Below are 17,280 nucleotides of genomic sequence, written 5' to 3' on the forward strand. Positions count from 1 at the left end.
TCAGAGCAGCCGTCGGCAGACTTAGGTGTCAAAAAGGGGGCGGGGCTAAATAGCCCACCCTAAATCGCCCCCGGTACTGTTAAGTTCTGGATCCGCCCCTGCCCTGGGCACACTACCGGAACTCAATGCTGACAGTGACAGCTCGATTCCGAGAGGCAAAGGTCCTACACTACTTGTTTTTAGAAGGAGGCTACACCATTAATCTATTAGGAAAAAAATAGTTTGCAAAAAGAAAGAGGACAAGAGAGAAAAAAAACATTGATAGATAACACTAAAGGTTAAAGAAGGAATTATTTTGTCCCTTTGTGATATATTTTAATGAATGAGAGAGAAAGTTGAAAGAGATTTTTTTAAAATATTGGAATATTCTTAAACTGGCCCGATACTGAAGTATTAGTTTATATGTGCAGTTATGTGCGTTCAAATGCATTTATTCTTTCTGCATGTAGGGAAAATACTGGCTATTTTTGCATTTAGCACACAAGCCAAGACAGCTTTATTTTTCCACTACAATTTAGGAAAGCCTCACCCTCCCCACTCTAAATCTGACCACGCATTTTAAAATTGCCATCTCAAGGTACAAAATTACACCTCCTTGCTGGATCTACACCTATCTCTAAATGAGGTTCTAATTGTGACTTTCTAATAGTCGAGCGGTCTATATTGCGGATCAAGTGGACTGTTAATAGTGAAATATTTCACACCAATTCTTCCATGTGGCAGGGATTTTAAAGAGCAACATTTAACTTTTTATATTTTTGTTATATACAAACTGAAAGCGTTTTCTAATATTGTTGCGTTTCAATAAAACTTAATAAGGTCTAATTGTACAATATTGATTGCTTTTTTAGTGATTTAATGTTAAAGATAAAACAAAACATGGTAATTGTAATATATTATTTATTTAACAATAGCATGCACTTGTTAATTTGTAAAAAAATATATGTTATATGTTAAAGAAATAAAAAACATGAACTTACTTGTTGTACTTTGTATTCCCGGTAATGTAAGGCTCTCCACATTGTTTGAGGTCACAGTGTAGATGGTGAATTTGTAATTTTCTCCTGGTGACAGCCCAGTCACCTGTACATAGTTGGTTGTTATATTGCTGATGTTCAAGTTGCCTGGTTCCCTTATCACTGTGTAGGTGTATGTGTCCTTATTAGTATCGTTAGGGAATGTCCAATTAAGATTTACATAGTTTAACCCCACAGCAGAGGACACTGAAGTTAGAGACAGTGGATGGCCCTAAGTAGACAAAAATACAGGATTTTTAAAATATATTCCAGTATATATTTGCACACACCAAAAGAAATTAAGTAAATCAGACCTTCATATACATAACTTCTGAGAACAGGATTGGCTTTAGGGCTGTCATCAGTGCCAATACCCTTGATTACAGAGCCTCCTGCCCTTTACCTAATAGTGGTACACTTTGCCACTTAATGGTGCCCTCATAGTTAAATCTTCAAGTTTAAATGAGCTGCCCTTTCCCTTAGCGAAGCCCAGGGAACGGCAGATTCGTCTAGTGCAGTACTAGCATCTATAAAACAAAATTCTATCCACATTTCGCAGCTGCTGTTCTATACAAAGGAGTTCACTCTACATCAGTGGTCAGGGAGCAGGGGCAAATTACCCCAAATGGGGTAAAAATGAAATTCCTGGGGGTAATGCTGCCAATTCACATGCTGTCAGTTGGATTGTAGACCCCTTTAAATGTGAAATTGCTGTTGTACCAGAAGAGCCTCAAGGGTTGGCAGAGACACTTCTTGAGCTTCGAGGCAATAATGAAGCACGTATTGCATTTGAAAACAAAGCAGATCTGTCATATTTTTGGATGTCAACAGCTGCAAAGGCATTCAAAATTGCACATGAGGAGGAAGATAAAAAAAGTTGCTGCATTTTGCAACAATCTACCTTTGCAAACAAGGATTTTCCACTCTAACAATCATAAAAACAAAACAGAGAAATTGATTGGACGCTGAAGACTGTATCCAAATTGCTCTGACATTAAAATGCCCCAATATTGATGCTCTCGTATCAAAAATGAAGCAACATCATTTCTCCAAAATCTAAAGTTTTGAAGTTGAAGCTTTCAAATAAATTTTGAATAGATTGAATAAAATTTTGATTTCCTTCCTTTCAATACAAGGGGGTAATGTCGGCGTATCTAAATATATTTGGGGGTAAAAGGTAAAAAAGTTCCCTGACCCTTGCTCTACATGAATATCGCACAGGGTCCCGAATATGCAAAAGCCAGCCTTGTCTGAGAATATGTGGCATTTAAAATACTTGCTATAACCCGATGGGCTTTGCCTCTAATAAAATTGCCGTTTTAAATAATGACGTCTTGCCAACCTGCTGCAGAATCAGCCAGGAAATGGGAGAGCGGAGCAGGTGACCTGACCATTGAGGAGGTAATACACTTGATGTGCCAAGAGCAGTTTCACCGATGGCGTACACACAATGGGTGCTGGACAGAAGACCAGCCACCATAGAAACCGTTGCCCAGTTGGCAGATCAGTATATGGCAGTGAGACCACACTGGCAGAAGCACCAGGCTCACAGCCAGCACCAATCAACTGTACAATCAAAGACCCCCCAAAAACATGGAACCTACAGCCGGTCCAAGTGGGACCCCTGCAGGGTGAAGGACTGAGAGACTCAGGGACCTCAATTACTGTTGTGAGTCCCCAACTTTTTGATCCTGTTGCAGTATTGCAGGATCGTACTGCCAAAGTTACCGTGGCAGATGGACTGGAAAAAGAAGTGCCTGTAGCAAGGGTGTATCTGGACTGGGGAGATGGCCAGGAGTTGCGAGATGTTGCCATTATGGATGGCCTCCCAACTGATGTGATTTTGGGCAACGATGTGGGGGGTGGAATTGTGACTGCATTTCTCAACTCTATTACAACTCCATTACTCGAAACCAAGATGCTAAACTACAGTCTTCAGGATCTACACCTGCACAACCCAACCCAGAGGAAAAGACCACAGCTGCTAGACAGCAGCCATCACTAGCAACCACAGCGTCAGCCAGCCCAGAGGAAAAAAACACATCTGCTATTTCTTCAGGAAACAGCCAGCCCTTTGCCTCTGGAAAGACCACGTCCCCTAGCAACACAGAGGATGTTGTGAGGGTGCCCGGTGATGCTCCTGTCCCTAGCAGTATGCCCACAGTGACCTCCCTTTGACTGACCCCACTTTGACTGACCCTAGTCACAGCAACATAGAACCCCCTACAGCGTATCCTGACTTAGACGATAGTGAGGGTCACAGGGAAGAGTTCAGGTCAGCGCAGCTCTCTGATCCCTCACTGGAAGGCATGAGGCGCCATGCTGGCGGCAGCCTTCTAGCGATGGAGGTGGGGAGTATGACCTGGCGTAAGGGGTTGGTGTACCGTGTAGCTAGGAAGGTAGATGGGGATAGACCAGTCCGGGAATAAGTACAACTGGTGGTACCACATGGCTTTCACGCTCAACTAATGTCAGTTGCCCATGAAATCCCTATGGCGGGACATCAGGGCAGAGAACAAACACTGAAGCGCCTGACAGAACTTTTTCTGGCCTGGAATGTCGGATGAAATCCGGTCCTACTGTCCATGTGTGTCAGCGTCTCGGTGTCCCAGTGGTCTTGCTCCCCTCAGGTCCTTGACAATAATTGGGGAAGCTTTTCATCGAGTTGCTGTGGACATAGTAGGTCCCCTGCCTGTGCCCAGTAGATCGGGCAAGGGATACATCCTCACCGTGGTGGACTACTCTACCTGGTATCCAGAGGCTGTAGCTCTGTCCTCCATAACTGTGGAAAAGTTAGTGGACGCGTTGCTAGAGGTATTTAGCAGAGTAGGGTTCTGTGGGCAAAGTGCGGAGTCCGGCAACTCCGTACTGCCTCCTATCATCCACAGACTAACGGACTGTGCGAGCGGTTCAATGGCACTCTGAAGCACATGCTACGGACATTTGTAACTTTGGAGGGGGGACTGGAACTGCTACCTGCCGCACCTCCTGTTTGCTTATCTGGAGGTGTCGCAGGAGTCTACCAGTTTCTCCCCCTTTGATTTACTATATGGCTGCAGAGTCCATGGGCCTCTTGACCTTGTTCCAGGAGTCTTGGGAAGGGGAGCTACCTACCCAGGATGTCTCTGTGATGGAGTTAGATCGGTTAGAGAATCTAATGGGGCTAACGCAGGATAGCCTAGCGGAAGCGCAGGCGAAACAAAAGACTTGGTATGATCAGGGTGCGCTTGCCAGAGTGTTTGATGTAGGCCAGAACAAGCTCCAGACTGCCTGGGCTGGACCGTACACAGTCTCAAAACGCCTGAGTGACATCACTTATGTGTTGTCATTTGATAGCGACGTTAGGTGGCAGCGGACCTACCACGTAAATATGTTGAAGGCATACCACGAGCGTGTGGAGTCGGTAGCAGTGATTTGCTGCTTACCAACTGAGGAACCAGGAAGTGACCCACTACCTGACCTCCTCGGGGATTCCAGAGAGGAAGGTGGTGTAGAGGAAGTAGGCTGGGATGAGCAGTTGAGTACCCGCAAGAGGGAGCAGCTTGAGGCAGTGCTGTGAACCTTTGCAACTCAGTTCAGTAGAAAGATCGGTCGGGCTTCCTTGGTGAAGCACCATGTGGACCCTTGTAAGAATAGGCCAGTTAGGCAACCTGCTTATCGGGTCTCACCGGAGGCCAAGGAGAGTATATACAAGAAGGTACAGAAAATGCTTGCGCTAGGGGTGATCCAGCCATCGCATAGTACGTGGGCGTCCTATGTTGTATTGGTTTCCAAGAAGAACAAGACAAAGCAGTTTTGCGTAGACTACCGCCGGTTGAACAAGGTAACCGTGTCTATCCCCTGCCCTGAATTGATGCTCTGTTAGACGAGTTAGCTGGAGCAAAGTATATTTCCACCTTTGACTTGACCAAGGGGTATTGGCAGATACTGCTGACCCCCGACGCTCAGGAACTATCGGCATTCAACACCCCATTTGGCCTGTTTGAGTTTAAGTCAAGGCCATTTGGGATGAAGAATGCACCAGCCACCTTCCAGCTTGTGACTGATTACCTGCTGGAAGGGTGTAATGGCTTTGCTTAGGTGTACTTGGATGACATTGCCATTTTCAGTAAATTCTGGGAGGATCATCTGAAACATGTAGGGCAAGTGTTGGAGAAAATTCAGTGGGCAGGTCTGACCATCAGAGCAGACAAGTGTCAAATGGGGATGTCAGAGATGCAGTACCTGGCTCATTGTGTGGGGGGAGGTAGGGTTAAACCAAAACCAGCTAAGGTAGAGGCAATCCGAGACTGGTCCCAGCCCATAACCCAAAGACAAGTACCAGCCTTCTCAAGGACCTCAGGCTACTACAGACGTTTCGTCCCAGACTTTAGCACTGTAGCGAAGCCCCTGACAGATCTCACTAAGAAGAAACTCCCCAAAGTAGTTGACTGGACACCCACTTGTGAGCTGGCATTTCAGTCGTTAAAAGAAGCCCTGGTCCGTGCTCCAGTACTGTTGACAAAGACTTTATTGTGCAAACTGACGCTTCACAGTATGGACTGGGAGCAGTACTTAGCCAGGTGGGGCCAGATGGGCAGTAGCACCCTGTGGCCTATTTGGGCAGAAAACTGCTAAACTGGGAGGTGGGGTATGCCACAATTGAGAAGGAATGTTTGGCCATTGTGTGGGCAGTGAAAAACTTGAACCGTATTTCTATGGACGACATTTTACTGTGGTGACTGATCATTATCCTTTAAAGTGGCTACAATACACCTCAGGGGAAAATGGCTGACTGTTGCGCTGGAGCCTTGAACTTCAAATTTATGACTTTGACAGAATTCACAAGCAAGTAAAGGCTTACAGCAATGCGGATGGACTGTCTCGGCAGGAAGAGCCGGATCCTCCGGGTCACCTCTGGTAACTCTAGGAGACTGCAGACCAGCAGCCAAATCATTGGGATATGGCACGCTGGTTGCCCGCATGGACAAGGGGGGGAAGGAATATGACTGGATCACTTATAAATAACGTATGGTATAAATTTATTTAAAGGAAATAGCGCAAGGCCCACACAATGCTCACACAATGGCCAAACATTCCTTCTCAATTGTGGCATACCCCACTTCATAGTTTAGCAGTTTTCTGCTCAAATAGGCCACAGAGTGATCCTGTCCATCTGGTCCCACCTGGCTAAGTGTTTAAACACTTAGCCTGCAGGGTCCACACACTGCCGCTTTAAATTAAACTTCATCTAAGTCGCGCTGACGTGAAACCGAAGTGCCCCAGTCCTATTTGTTCGGAATAACTGCCTGTCACCATGCTGCTTCCATTGGAGATTTGGACCTTCGGTTTTCAAGTAACTCTCTTTATTTTCTAGTCGTTCTTCTCACATTTCGGTTTTTTGGGGTAGGAATAAAGCGTGTCGGATTTTTCAGCAGTGATAATACATACCCAACCCGAAATTACGTGGATAAATTCTGGTTAGTGGAAGTCATCTACGAAATTATAACTTTGACAGAGATTATATATTAGCCTTTAATAACAGAATACTTTACTTTCCAATTCATATTTCTGGGAACTTTTCTAACTGTGGTTTAATTCATGGATATTTCATATATTTTTAATGTGAGCATTAAATGTATGTTTTTTTACTAATATCCTGTTGAGATCTCAATGATATTATGGTTTTATATAAGAAAAAAAATATATGTTACTGACTTTTTTAGCTTTTATTATAATACTCCTCTGATGTTGTATTTATGGAAGACTTTTTTTATGAAATGGATAATAAACTAATGATTTGTTTTTAATGGTCAGTGAAATATCGATGAATTATATTGAAATATATATTATTATGTTCCATTACTAGAGACTCTCCATAAAGTTTGGATCAGCACCATACATATCCATTCATCAATTGCAGTCTTTATTATTTATTAATCTTTATTTGTCTGAGAGGCATGTTGGTGTCAGTAGCTGAGGGGGAGTGCTGACATTGGATTGCTATTAGGAGGCTTCTGGGGTACCTCTTTGGTAAGTTTGCTCTCAATTTAAAAACACATATGTATGGCCCAAATATATGGGACTCTCACTGTTTAGAGTAGGACCACCCTATTAGCAAAAGCACCGTGGAGTGGTGGGTGGCTTCAACATACATTTGCAAATATGTGCAACTGAGACTTTTGCATTTTTACCTACAGTAGAAATAGCAGATCTGTTGCTGGCTATAGCAGTGTGCTGGGGGGATCTGTCTGTGTTTGTTTGTTCCTTTTAGGATAACCCCACCCTTTCATGCACCTGATATAGCCTATAAATTGATTTGAGCAACTTCCATTCCTTTATTTATTAATAGGTGGTAAGTCATTAATCACTAATTCCTATTTTATCCAATAGGTGGATAAAAAAGAAAAGAAAGTGTATTCCTAAACCTGGCATTCAAGGGTTGTATTAAATAAAATGACATTTTTATTATTGATATTCATTAAAAACAGTATCTTCTTTGTAATGTGGGTGAAATATATAAAAACAAGTTGTGATTTCTGATAATATTGGTGAAATAAAGTGGAGTTAAAAAATAATAAAGTAGGAACTTTTGGAGGTATATTTACTAAACTGCGGGTTTGAAAAAGTGGAGATGTTGCCTATAGCAACCAATCAGATTCTAGCTGTCATTTTGTAGAATGTACTAAATAAATGAGAACTAGAATCTGATTGGTTGCTATAAGCAACATCTCTACTTTTTCAAACACAGAGTTTAGTAAATACAGTATACTCCCTGGTTTATTATCTTAGTATTTATTGTATTATTTATAGATGTGAATATGAATTTGCTTCCTTCTTTAATAGATTATTCACCCCACATAGGATAGAAGCATTAATTCTAATAGAAAAAGGAATTTGATACCAGGTAGCTCTTCAAATTATTATTCTGTGCATGTATCATATTCTCATTCTATGCATACAGGTGTACTAATATCACAAATAATTATAAATATTAGGCTGATATTTAAGCATATTTGCCAACTTTTCCTCGTTGGCTTCAGGGAGATCCCGGGGGAGGTGGGCGTGCGGGAGTGGGGCTTGACGAATCATATCATTTTGGCCCTTCCCCTAAATGATTGGCACAATTTGGCCAATTACAACAGGGGGTGGGACTAAGATGATGCAATATTTGCGTCATTAAGCCCTTCCCCACGTCACTTATCTATTTCTGGGGCGAAACCCGGGAGAATGCCCTGCTCTCCCGGGAGGTCTCCCAGAAATGCGGGAGTCTGCCGGTCCGGGACAGTAGGCAACTATGCGTTAAAGAAAAGCAGCTAATGAATCTCTAGAGACTGAAGTGTCTTTTACATTTATGTCTCCATTACTGAAGTCATGTTGTCTTACCTGTCAGTCTTTGTTTAAATCTTGGTCTCCATGAAAATGGCCACCTCCATAGGCATCAATACATGGACATAGGACACAATTTCTGAACTGTGTCATCATGCCACAGATGGTGAAGCCAACCACGTCTTGTACTGGCTCAGCATCAGGGAGAATGCCAGACTCTTCAGGGAGTGAGGGAAATCACCCCTATTTCAAGGAGTCTCCCTGACATTCAGGGAGAGTTGGCAAGTATGTATTTAAGGATAAGTTTTTGAGGAAGATATATCCAATTTCACAGTATGTATTATTCTGTATGCTTATATTGCTTACCTACTGCCCTAATAAAATATATCACTAGGGACCTACCGTAATTTATATTGTCCCTTTGTTGAACTCACATCTGAGCATATCAGGTTTCAATGCAGTGTATTTATATATATTGCTGAGTAGAGGGATGTTTGTCACCTGTACAATGTATCTCCCACTATCAAAATTTTGTTGGATTTTCTATGTAATGTTTGACATCATTAATGTGTCATAGTGCCTGTTTAAATTGTAGAGGTGTAACCAGATTTATAATTATTCATGGTCATATTTATTCCTGGTTATCATCATGTACTGGAGTTTAGTTGATAAAGGTCACAAAGTCACGGAAAACTGTAACAGTGCAGAACATTTTAACTGTATTCTATAATCATCATCATCATCATCATTTATTTATATAGCGCCAACATATTCCGTAGCGCTTTACAATTGGGGACAAACATAATAAACTAATAAACAAACTGGGTAAAACAGACAAAGAGGTGAGAAGGCCCTGCTCGCAAGCTTACAATCTATGGGACAATGGGAGATTGACACATGAGGTTAAGTATACATTTTGCATCTTGGCCCAGCCAGACTGCAAAGGTAAAAGTGACTCATAAGCTAAATGATCCTGTCACACAACAATGTTGGTCAGGGGGTAGTTGTCTTGTGTGAAATTGTGTAACAGGCAGTAACAGGCTAAAGGTAGTGAGGTTAAGAGGGTGGTTGAGGAATATTATAAGCTTGTCTGAATAGGTAGGTTTTCAGAGAACACTTGAAAGTTTGTAGACCAGAGGAGAGTCTTATTGTGCGAGGGAGAGAGTTCCATAGAGTGGGTGCAGCCCGAAAAAAGTCCTGTAACCGGGAATGGGAGGATGTAATGAGGGTGGATGAGAGACGCAGATCTTTTGCAGAGTTGCCGAGTTGGGAGATATTTTGAGACAAGCGAGGAGATGTATGTTGGTACAGCTTTGTTGATGGCCTTGTAGGTTAGTAAAAGTATTTTATATTGGATTCGGTAGAAGACAGGCAGCCAGTGTAGAGACATACAGAGTGATTCAACAGAGGAATAGCGATTTGCAAGGAAAATCAGTCTTGCTGCAGCATGCAAAATAGATTGTAGGGGTTTGAGTCTGTTTTTGGGAAGACCAGTAAGGAGGGAATTGCAATAGTCAATGCGGGAGATGATAAGTGCATGAATTAAGGTTTTAGCAGTGTCTTGCCTGAGATATGTGCGGATTCTGGAAATGTTCTTTAGATGTATGTAACATGATTTAGATATAGAGTCAATGTGGGGCACAAAGGATAGGTGTGAATCAAGGATTACACCTAGGCAGCGAGCTTGTGGGGTGGGAATTATGGTCATGTTATCAACAGAGATAGAAATGTCAGGTATGCTCTTGTTGGCGGGTGGGAATATTATTAACTCTGTTTTAGAAAGATTAAGTTTGAGTTGGCGAGAGGACATCCAAGATGATATGGCAGAAAGACAGTCAGTTACACGGGACAACACAGATGTCGAGAGATCAGGAGAGGATAGATAGATTTGGGTATCATCCGCATAGAGATGATACTGAAAGCCAAAGGAACTTATTAGATTTCCAAGAGAAGCGGTATAGATAGAGAACAGCAGAGGACCTAGCACTGAGCCTTGTGGTACTCCAACTGATAGGGGAAGCGGAGCAGAGGTGGCTCCACAGAAATTAACAGTGAAAGAGCGATTAGAGAGGTAGGATGAGAACCAGGATAGAACAGTGTCTTGAAGACCTAGGGATTGCAGCGTTTGTATGAGAAGAGAGTGGTCAACGGTGTCAAATGCAGCCGAGAGATCCAGGAGAATTAGGAGAGAGTAATGGCGTTCAGTTTTAGCAGTGATCAGATCATTGACAACCTTGGTCAGCGCAGTCTCTGTGGAGTGTTGAGAACGAAAGCCAGACTGAAGAGGATCCAACAGGTTGTTTGCGGAACGAAAGCGTTTGAGGCGAGTGTAGGCAAGTCTCTCTAGAAGCTTGGAGGGGCAAGGGAGCTGAGAGATGGGACAGTAATTTGAGAGAGAGTGTGGGTCGGAGTTTTGTTTTTTTAGAATAGGAGTAATCACTGCATGCTTGTATAGTGATGGAAATATGCCAGTAGAGAGTGAGAGATTACAGATTTGAGTTAGAGGTGAAATGAGTACAGGAGACAGGGATCTACCAATTTGCAAGGGAATAGGATCAAGAGGACAGGAGGTAGAGTAGGAAGATAAGAAGAGAGTAGAAATCTCCTCTTCATTTGTGCGGTCAAATGAAGAGAGGGTGTCAGAGGGTAGTGGGAAGGAATTGAGCCGATTTCTTGTCGAGGAAGAGGATACCATTTCTAGTCTGATCTTATCAATCTTGTCCTTGAAGTAGGAAGCAAGATCCTGAGCACTGATAGTAGATGGAGGGTTCGGGGTGGGAGGATTGAAAAGATGATTAAATGTATTGAAAAGGCATTTGGGGTTAGAAGCCTGAGCATAGATAAGAGATTGGAAGTATGTTTGTTTTGCAGTGTCCAGAGCATTTCAATAGGAGCGGTAGACAGAAGTATATGTGAAGAAGTCATTAGAGCTTCGAGATTTACGCCAGTGACGTTCTGCTTTACGGGACAGTTTTTGAAGATTTCCTGTTGCTTTGGTGTGCCACGGTTGACATCGAAGTCGACGTGTAGTATGTAGTGTCGCTGGAGCCACTTGATCAAGGGTCGTTGCTAAGGTTAGGTGAAAATGAGGTACTGCCATCTCAGGGGATGAGAATGTAGAGATAGGGGAGAGAAGGTGTTGGAGAGAGGTGGAAAATTGTTGAAGATTAATAGAATTCAGATTTCTGCGAGTATGAGGAGGCTTGGTAGAGTTAGACAGTAGAGAGGTTAGAGCAGTGGGGGTGAGAGTGTAGCTGATAAGGTGATGATCCGAGAGGGGGAAGGGTGTGTTAATAAAAATAGAAACTGAGCATAGTCTAGAGAAAACAAGATCAAGGCAGTGGCCATCCTTATGAGTAGATGATTCAATCCACTGGGAGAGGTCAAGTGAGGAGGTTAGAGAGAAGAGTTTGGAAGCAGCCTTGGAAGGTGGGTTATCAATGGGGATGTTAAAGTCACCCATGATGATGGTGGGGATGTCTGAAGATAAGAAGTGAAGGAGCCATGCAGAGAAATCCTCAATAAATTGTTGGTGTGCTCCAGGGGGACGATAGATCACCGCAACACGTAGAGAGAATGGATTAAAAATGCGAATAGCATGTACTTCAAAAGATGTGACCGTGAGTGATGGGACATTTAGTAGAACTGTGAACGTGCACTGTGGGGAGAGAAGTAGTCCAACCACACCTCCTAATAGTGCAGGACATGAAGTTATGAATGTATCTTGTAACCTGGCATTCTCATTCATAATATAGGTATACTACCCATTATCCCCTATTTATATATTCTCATGTTCAGGGCAGCCATCAAGGGGGTTATGGGGTCTGGAATGACAAGGGGGCCCACCGTGACCTGCAGCTTAAGCCATGACCTCCCCCTTCTCTCAGGCAGGGGACCGCATTAAAGATCTATTCGCAGCTCCCTGCTCTCTGCCCTGAAGCGCCAACCATGTGATGTCATGATGTTGCAACACTATGGAGAAAAGCCGACGAGAGTTGCTAGAACCAACAGAGAGAAGAGCTAGAAGAAGAGAGAAGAAGGAGAGGAGCCTGTAAGTAAAGTACTGGGAGGAGGATAGAGGGAGGAGGGGGAGGGGGGTTGCGATGTCTTAGGAAACCCTGTGCCAAATCTATAAATGACATGGGGGGGTGGTTAAGGATCTTAATCTATAAAAAATATAGAGGGGTTTGATATGAATATGCTGGTGCTCAATCTATTAAAAACATTCTGAAGGGGTTCATTCAAAAAATAGATCAGCAATCATTATATTCAGTTTACAGTTACTTTATGTCTTACTGTATAACTAATCTAATATATGTGGATTTGACATCTTTTATATCTTTGTCAAATGGTATAATATGCTGCTCTTTGAACAAGTAAGGTCTTAAAAACAATCCTGTGCAGGTTATACATACATAATGAAGAAGAAGGAACATAGCATGGCGTGACTCTCCACATCCGACACGCGTTTCACCGCTGCTATTTTAAGGATTGAACCCTACTAAGAGGCTCACAAGCTATTTATGTCAGATCAGAAGGACTGATTGTATATGACGTGTGATTGACTTTTCCATCCACCAATAGCCTGCAACAAATTCCGGCTCTCATATGTAATGTTGTAAATGTGAGGTTTTAGGAGAGGATAACTGAAGACACTGAACAAAGGGTGTAATTGCTACTGCTACTAACAAATAGGAATCCTGTATCTCTTCTTTAATAGGAGAACAATAATCATGTGTGTATATAGGATTTCTATGCACCCACTGTTTTAAAGAGCATAACTACAGTAATGTACTGAAGAGTCTTGAAAGTGATACAATATGTTTAAATATGTAATATTGTCACAATACAATTCTTATTACTGTCGAAAGTCAGTAAATTGGATAAAGTCATTTCAATTAAAATCAAGCAAACTTGGTTGTCTTTGTCTGAAAAGATGCGTATGGCACGCTACGGCGTGGAAGGGCGTACGCAGTTGCAACACGTGGCAACAACAGTATTTACGCTTTTACATACATTCGCACCAACACACACATTTGTAAAATAGTACACATTAATGGTAGTTGCAACACATAGTTATTTATGTTGAAATATAGTAGTGTTTATGTGTAATATTATAAGTTATATGCATATTAATGATACATATGGTTCAGGTTAAAAGAAATGTATCTCTGTTTGCATATAAGCAGTAGCTCTCATGTAATGTTCTGTCACCTTGACAACAGACTTCAGACCTGAATGACTGTTCACTGGATCCAAAGCGCCTGCGATAAGTAACGGCTGTACTTATTATTATTTCGCTTGAATATATTCTGCTACTTTTTGAGAATAAATCTTTGTGCGTTGGAAACACAAATCGAGATTCGACAATCGTTATTGGATAGCGACAAAACACTCATAACATTACTTATACCTCTTCTGAATAGAAGAGCAATATAAATACCCTAATAATGGTGCAGCAAATTGAATCAAGGTCAATTTGTAAATATAATCCCGATAGGAGTGATAATTACACTTATTGAATCACTTTCATGACCCTTCAATACTATTTGTGGCTGCTTCGATCTCTAATAACCTCACTGTAATAAGGTTACTGTGTCTGCATAAGCTGGCATGCCCCTACTCTCCTCTGTTCAGCCTCTCCACAAGGCGTAAGGAGTCATAAGGAGATGTAAGGAGTATTAAAATCTTTTAAAATATTAAAATACACAACACTTTATTCCCAGTGCCGGCTGGCCCTGAGCTGAGCGGCACAGAGTCAACTTCACAGTGTAGTGGATGGAGTAAACGCCCATAGTACATTCTATGGCTAGTTTGTTGGTGTTGCATATGTTCTGGTTTCCTAGCAAGGATTTATAACTGTTGTCTTAATGAAACAGTGGCCTTAGATTGCCCACACTCTGTTATACTGATTTTATTGGGTTGGAAGGGAAGACTTTGCATTTCTAAGGGATTGGTAACTATGTTCGACTCCAGGGTGAAGATTCACCTATGTCATGCTTCATGGCCATCACTAGTCAATGTCCCTATGCCTACCAAATTTTATGTTGATTGGTTACACTATTAAAAATGGTTAACCCCTGAAAGCAGAGGATTATAATGGAAGGCTCAGTTAAACCTTAATTAAAGGGATGGCTACCCCCAGTGTAATATAGATTATTTTGTAAAAGCACAAAAATAGCAACAATACCATAAATGTAACCATCATCATCATCATCATTTATTTATATATATAGCCAGCAGATTCCGTAGCGCTTTACAATTGGGAACGAACAGTAATAAAACAATACTGGGTAATACATACAGAGAGGTAAGAGGGTGTAATACATTCTTATTTTAACAATTAATTAAAGGGATGGCTACCCCCAGTGTAATATAGATTATTTTGTAAAAGCACAAAAATAGCAACAATACCATAAATGTAACCATCATCATCATCATCATCATTTATTTATATAGCGCCAGCAGATTCCGTAGCGCTTTACAATTGGGAACGAACAGTAATAAAACAATACTGGGTAATACATACAGAGAGGTAAGAGGGTGTAATACATTCTTATTTTAACAATTCTATGACCTTGTTCATTTGTAAGAAATCAATTCTATATTAAAGAAATAAAAAACATGAACTTACTTGTTGTACTTTGTATTCCTGGTAATGCAGGGCTCTGCACTCCATCTGAGGTCACAGTGTAGATGGTGAAATTGTAATTTACTCCTGGTGACAGCCCAGTCACCTGTACATAGTTGGTTGTTATATTGGTGATGTTCAAGTTGTCTGGCTCCCTTATCACTGAGTAGGTGTATGTGTCCTTATTAGTATCGTTGGGGAACGTCCAATTAAGATTTACATAGTTAAACCCCACAGCAGAGACATGGAAGCCAGAGACAGTGGACGGTCCTAAGTGACAAAAGTACAGGATTTTGTCAATATATTCCAGTATACACTACTGACAAAGGAAAGTACACAGCGCCCCACATTTGCAAAGACCAGGTTTGTCTTAGCATAGTTGTCATTTATATTTGCGAAATGTATATATTAAAAAGTAGTTTTATTTTACTTTAAGTCTTCTGTCTATTGCTGGTTTGCAGGAGAGGGACTGGGTCAGCCCATTATTGGAAATTCTCTAGCAATGTCATTAGTTCCGTAGCAATCCCAGTGCGGATGTTCCACATTAGTAAGCTAGTTGTTAAAAGGAGACTGTCTTAATATGTTGCTGGTCTTTGAGGAACAGTAATGAATATGTTGCTTATAAATTGTTTGAGCAATTTCCACTTCTGTACTGTTTGAGAGGCATGTTTGGTATCAGTAGCTGATGGGGAGTGCTGGTGCTGTATTGCTATTTAGAGACTTTTTGGGGTAACTCATGGTAAGTTAGCTCTCAATTTAAAAACACATATATGTATGGTCCAAAAATAGAGACACTCGTTACTTAGAGCTAGGACCACCCTATTAGCAGAAGCGCCTTGTCCGGGTGGGTGGCTTACCATACATCTGCAAAAGTGTGTACCTGAGAATTCTGCATTTTTATGTACAAGCAAGAATAGCAGCTCCTTTACTGGTTATAGCAGTATTCTGGGGGATTTTTTTCTGTATTTGTTCCATTTGGATAACCCCACTCTTGCAAGCACCTGCTATAAACCTATCAATTGATTGAGCAACTTCCACTTCTGTATTGACTTGTTTGAGAGGCATGTTGGTATCAGTTGCTGATGGGAACTGATATTGCTGTATTGCCATTTGGTAAGTTAGCTCTCAGTTTAAAAACACATATATGCATGGCCCAAAAATAGGGACTCTTGTTTAGTTAGGACCAACCTATTAGCAGAAGCACCTTGACGTAGCGGGTGGCTTACCATAACTCTGAAAATTTGTCTAACTGAGAATTCTGCATTTTTATGTACAAGAAGAAATAGCAGCTCCTTATGATGTAATGTTAAATAATAAAAAATTAACTTACTTGTTGTACTTTGTATTCCCATAAATGTAAGGCTCTGCACTCCGTTTGAGGTCACAGTGTAGACGGTGAAATTGTAATTTACTCCTGGTGACAGCCCAGTCATCAGTACATTGTTGGTTGTTATATTGGTGATGTTCAAATTGTCTGGCTCCCTTATCACTGTGTAGGTGTATGTGTCCTTATTAGTATCGTTGGGGAACGTCCAATTAAGATTTACATAGTTTAACCCCACAGCAGAGACACGGAAGCCAGAGACAGCGGACGGTCCTAAGTGACAAAAGTACAGGATTTTGTCAATATATTCCAGTATACACTACTGACAAAGGAAAGTACACAGCGCCCCACATTTGCAAAGACCAGCTTTGTCTTAGCATAGTTGTCATTTAATATTTGCAAAATGTATATATTAAAAAGTAGTTTTATTTTAGTTTAAGTCTTCTGTCTATTGCTGGGCTGCAGGAGAGGGACTGGGTGAGCCCATTATTGAGAAATTCCCTAGAGATGTCATTAGTTCCGTAGCAATCCCACATTAGTAAGCTGGTTGTTAAAAGGAGACTGTCTTAATATGTTGCTGGTCATTGAGGAACAGTAATGAATATGTTGCTTATAAATTGTTTGAGCAACTTCCACTCTTGGACTATTTGTTTGAGAGGCATGTTTGGTATCAGTAGCTGATGGGGAGTGCTGGTGCTGTATTGCTATTTAGAGACTTTTTGGGGTACCTCATGGCAATTTAGCGCTCAATTTCAAAACACATATATGATGTATGGTCAAAAAAGAGAGACTCTCGTTACTTAGAGCTAGGACCACCCTATTAGCAGAAGTGTCTTTACTGGTTATAGTAGTATGCTGGGGGATATTTTTTTTCTGTATTTGTTCCATTTGGATAACCCCACTCTTGCAAGCACCTGCTATAAACCTATCAATTGATTGAGCAACTTTCACTTCTGTATTGATTTGTTTGAGAGGCATGTTGGAATCAGCAGCTGATTGAA

At 41.6% G+C, this 17,280-nt stretch overlaps 1 protein-coding gene across 1 annotated transcript in view; it reads right to left on the reverse strand.

The window, feature by feature from the left end:
- Positions 1-17,280, reverse strand: part of PTPRH (protein tyrosine phosphatase receptor type H) — a 152,685-nt gene that overhangs the window by 40,218 nt on the left and 95,187 nt on the right. The window contains exons 10-13 of the mRNA XM_075189606.1: positions 16,286-16,552; positions 14,959-15,225; positions 3,764-3,891; positions 981-1,248 (exon numbers count right to left, since the gene is read on the reverse strand). Of these exons, the coding sequence (XP_075045707.1) occupies positions 981-1,248; positions 3,764-3,891; positions 14,959-15,225; positions 16,286-16,552 (930 nt within the window). The remainder of the gene's footprint in view (positions 1-980; positions 1,249-3,763; positions 3,892-14,958; positions 15,226-16,285; positions 16,553-17,280) is intronic.

This window comes from Mixophyes fleayi, chromosome 11 (assembly GCF_038048845.1).
Source record: "Mixophyes fleayi isolate aMixFle1 chromosome 11, aMixFle1.hap1, whole genome shotgun sequence".
In the NCBI taxonomy this organism is placed as follows: Eukaryota; Metazoa; Chordata; class Amphibia; order Anura; family Limnodynastidae; genus Mixophyes; species Mixophyes fleayi.